This window comes from Arachis hypogaea, chromosome 2 (assembly GCF_003086295.3).
Source record: "Arachis hypogaea cultivar Tifrunner chromosome 2, arahy.Tifrunner.gnm2.J5K5, whole genome shotgun sequence".
NCBI classification, from domain to species: domain Eukaryota; kingdom Viridiplantae; phylum Streptophyta; class Magnoliopsida; order Fabales; family Fabaceae; genus Arachis; species Arachis hypogaea.
Window position 1 is genome coordinate 12539907 of NC_092037.1, and position 5123 is coordinate 12545029.

Genomic DNA, 5123 nt, shown 5'->3' on the forward strand with positions numbered 1-5123 from the left:
TAATAAGTAACATAAAATATATGAAAAAAATTACCCTTATTTAAAATATTAGATTAAGAAAAATAAAAAATATGATAATAAGTAACAAAAAAATATATGGAAAAATTACCCTTATTTAAAATAAAACTTCAACTAATATAATAACACTAATTATTTTAAAAGTAAAAAATGGAAAGAGAATTTAATTCTACCTATATATCATAAATAGAAAAAACAACAAATATTATGAAATGGAAAATGATATAATAATATCAAAAATAAAAAAAATTATATGCTAATATGCTATACAGCATAATTAAATAAAAAAAAAAGAGACGAAGAAAAAGAGTCCTAGTGTAGCTTTGAATCTCTCTCTCTCTCTCTCTCTCTCTCCGGTTTGCATTTGTTGTTCTCAGATCTGAGGTTTTTTCGAATCTTATAAATCTCTTTTCCTCTATGTTCAAGCTTCTACTACCCCACCAAATCCCAAAAACCCTTCAGGTAATTATTCAAACTATCTACCTTCATTTTCTGCTGAATCTTTATTGTGTTCCACTACCTTAATCAAGCACTTTCTTTTCGGATTGTTAACCCACTAAGTCTTTGACCTCAACACGAAGTTAGATTCTTTCTAATAATTTAGGAATACCCATCACAAGTGATTCACTAATTGTGGGTTTCACTTGGATTATTTCTAGGGTTTTTCTATATGGTTGTTTTATGTTTATGAATTTTAACGGCTTTTAATTAGTTGGGTGAAATTCAAGCTTAATTGAGATATTTTCAAAGCATTTCCTTTTGAGGGGAGAAGTAAAGTTTCGATTTTTAGGTATAGGAGCTGTTACTGTTAGAAAAGATCATGAGCGAGAAGTTTTGTGTGAGTGATGAAGACAAGGGTGTGTTGGAATCTGTGTTGGGTGCAGAAGCTGTTGCATACTTTGTTTCTGCGGTTTCCAATAATTTCTTCTCCAGCGTGGTTGCTTCTGCTTCGGCTCTAGCCGGAACTGATGCTGGCCTCCGGCGGCGGCTGTGCCAGGTTCTAGAGGGTTCCAAGTGGAATTATGCTGTGTTTTGGCAGGTTGCTGGCCTGAAATCTGGTGGCTCCGCCTTGATTTGGGGCGATGGCCAATGCTGCGATCCCAAAGGGGGCGGAGCTGGCGAGGGAGGATCTGAAGGGGATTGGAGTGGAGTTAGTAAGGGTGATGAAGAGGAGCTGAGAAAGAAGGTGCTGCAAAAGCTTGATGCATACTTTGCTTGCTCTGTGTCGAAAGAGGCGAATTATGCAAGATTAGATAGGGTTTCGGATTTGCATATGTTTTACTTGGCCTCAATGTATTATATATTTGGTTTTGATTCGCCTTGTGGCCCTGGTTGTTCTTTCAAGTCTGGCAAATCAATTTGGGTTTCTGATTCTGCTAGCTGTTCAAACCAACTAGAATCAAGGTCATTTCTTGGGAGATCAGCTGGTCTTCAAACGGTTGTTTTTGTGCCTCTTAAAGCCGGAGTTGTTGAGCTTGGTTCCGTGGAAACAGTGCCAGAAGACCAGGGTGTTTTGGATTTGGTCAGGACAGCATTTGGTGAATCTAGTTCTGGACAGGCGAAGGCATTTCCGAAGATTTTCGGGCGTGAATTAAGCGTTGGTGGTGGGGATGCGAAATCTCAGTCAATAACCATTAGTTTCTCACCGAAGTTGGAAGATGATTCTGGTTTCACTTCAGACTCTTATGAAGTTCAAGCTCTAGCAGCAAACCATGGATATGGGAATCCTTCCAATGGGAGCATGGGTGAAAATAGTGAAGCGAAATTGTTCCCTCAAATGATTGGTGGGAATTACAACGCTCAAACAAGGGTTTCGTCTCTAGATCTTGGAAATGAAGACTCCTCCTCGACTCATTTGGATGAGCGGAAGCCCCGAAAAAGAGGTAGAAAGCCTGCGAATGGAAGAGAGGAACCCCTGAATCATGTTGAAGCCGAGAGACAAAGGAGGGAAAAGCTAAACCAAAGGTTCTACGCCTTGAGAGCTGTTGTTCCGAATATATCTAAAATGGACAAGGCATCTCTACTTGGCGATGCGATTACGTATATCACTGATCTGCAGATGAAGATCAAGGTGTTGGAAACAGAGAAGAACATGAATAACAACAATGAACCAATGTTTCCTTTTTCGGATATAGATTTCCAAGCCAGAGAGGATGACACAGCAGTCGTGCGAGTAAGTTGCCCCTTGGATCTCCACCCGGTTTCCAGAGTCATTAAGACATTCCAGGAGCATCAAATCATGGCTCCAGAGTCAGGTGTTTCAACATCGGAGGGAAAGATGATTCATACATTCTCCATAAGAGCGCAGGGCAGCGAGGCTGCTGCAATACAATTGAAGGAAAAACTTGAAGCATCCTTATCCAAAAACTGATAAGTTTTCAGAAAAGATTATATATTTATCATCATGTGGCATGTTAATGCAATGCAACAATGTTATTGTTAGGTATACATGATAGTGTTCTTAGTGTACTTATATTAATCAGATTGTAAGTTAAAATCATATTGTAAGTTAAGTCCTAAGATGTGGTCTTTGTGGCTCTCTTTGAACTGATTTGTAATCAATGACCTGAATTATGTATTTACTTATGATAAATAGCATGAGTTGAATTAAATTGAATCTTCCCTTTATTTTTCACTTGTTCAGCTAACAAATTTTGGACTTAATGTTGTTTGTGGTCAAGTTGGTAGTTGTTTGTATTGTTGCCACTTAGAATAGCAAGTTTGAAGACACAATGTTAATGTTTCATATGTTTGGGTGCTTTTGCATCAATCTGGATCAAAGTTACTTTAACGTTTAACTTGTGCATTTTGAATTTGAAAGATCATGTTTGGTAGGACCCCCATGGGAAAATGATGGTTTGCGTTAGGTTTTTGTATAGATAAGAATAAGAATGAAATCATGAGTCATCACTTTATTTAATTAGATTAGTTTTGATACATCAGTATAAAACATTTTACATTTTATACATTCGTTTAATTATATCTATTTCGTTTAATTATATCTATTTTTTTAGATGATTATTTGTGTATTTAATGTAAAAGAGAATTATTTTTATTGTGACATTATATAATTAAATACATTAAAATTAAATTCTTATTTGAGACACATAGACACATACACGACTACACAAAAATATATAAACATAAAGATATACAAATTTTGTAATGTGTTTGATAATAATATACAAGACACATGTTAATGAGTTATAATTCAAATGACATAATCTCTCCATATTTATCTAAGAAGTCGTAAATTCGAATTTCTTTATCTTTGATAATATATATATATAAAACACATATGTATATAAAACACATATGTATGAACCAAATATAAATAATTAGAGATAAAAAGATTACATTTTGTGTCTTATGCATTATATCTTTATATTTTAATTTAAAAAAATATTAAATATATATATTTATGTATATTTATATACCACTGTATTTATAACTAATAATTAGTATTCATGTCTCAACAAAAAATCACGGCCTAATTGAACACTTACTTGCACCCACTTATTTATTTAGTTTTCTCTTAGAACTTCCTCCTTTTTCTCAATTTGCTTTTTTTTTTTTTTTTCTTTCTGGCAACTTCTTTTTCTCTTGACAACACCTCGACATTCTTTTTATTCCCCTTCTATTATTGTATTTTAAGAGTCTTAGTTAAATGTTGACACAACTGTCTAGGTACTATTCACCATTGTTTCCACAACCGAATTAGTAATGGACTCAGTTAGAGTATTGAATCACTAGCTTATTAATTTAATGGTTGAATTATTGGTGGAATCTTAAACAAATGGATCTGGTAATAATTAAATAATTATATAAATTATATTCCTTCGTTTTACAATAAGTATTTTTTATTTTATTTTTGTATTAAATTTAATTTTTCTTTTTATATTTTAATAATTTATTAATTACTTTATAATTTATATTTAGTATATACTTCAAATATTTATTTAAGAAAATATCATATAATCATAAAAAAATATGTTATGATTAATAAATGATATTTGTTTTCTTTTTTAATTTACAAATATTTAATAATGTTTAATATTTAGTTTGACAATTATGTATAGTTAAAAAAAAGTTAATTTGAAGAAGAGTATATACAAAAATAAAATTAAAATTAAATTAAATTTAGAAATTATTTTTAATATGAATAAATAGTATAAAATATAATACTATCACATTTAAAATATAATACTAGAAATTTGATAGTATTATAAAAAAGTGAATATATTTTATAAAATATAATACACGAATACGATTTGTTTATAAAATATATATACATATTATTCACTTTTTATAAAATATAATGCTAAAATATATATACATATCATTCACAATTTGTTGATAGTATTATATTTTATACTATTTATTTATACGATACTATCCACGAATACGGTTTTTTTTAAGTGCATTCTAAAGAGAAAATTGAATAATTTTTTTCCAACCTATACTTGTAGTATTCCTGATTTGTTGCTGACCCTTTCATTCTTCCAATAATAAGAGTATACTTGGTCATGTCATGTCACAAATTTCCTTAGTAAACCTTTATATTCCTTTAATCCAAAAGCAGCGGTCAAAATAAAAGGAAGATAGAACATAATAAATAATTCATAAATGTGAAGTTGTTGTGATTAATTATATAGTGACAAAACAAAAAATCGTATCCAATAATATGAACCAAAAAATTCAACAAAGAATAATAGAAATTATCTTAATAAACTGTAAATTTAACACCAATCAAAAGTGCAACTCTTTAAATAGTTACTCTAATACTTCAAGTTTAAATCATAATTAATAAATTATAAAACAACTTCACATCACAAACGTAATAACAGTTAAAAAAAATAATAATAATTACAGACAAAATTTATTACAATATTATAACAGTAAGAATATATAGGAATACACAAGGTTAATTGTAATATATTTTTTTGATTTTTTATTTTCATTCATTTAAAATTTTTAAAATAAGAAAAATTAATTTTTTTATTAATTTAATATTAATGATAATTAATTATAGTAAAAATTTATAAGGTTAACCACAATATTTTTATTTAATTTTTTATTTTCATTCATTAAAAATATTTTGTAAT

The 5123-nt window shown here is 29.9% G+C and overlaps 1 protein-coding gene across 1 annotated transcript; it reads left to right on the forward strand.

The window, feature by feature from the left end:
• Positions 1-267: 267 nt before the first annotated feature.
• LOC112737887 (transcription factor MTB3) lies at positions 268-2630 on the forward strand. The gene is made up of 2 exons (XM_025788039.3): positions 268-480; positions 809-2630. The coding sequence occupies exon 2, from the start codon at positions 839-841 to the stop codon at positions 2387-2389; it is 1551 nt and encodes a 516-aa protein (XP_025643824.1). The 5' UTR covers positions 268-480; positions 809-838; the 3' UTR covers positions 2390-2630.
• The last annotated feature ends 2493 nt before the right edge of the window (positions 2631-5123 follow it).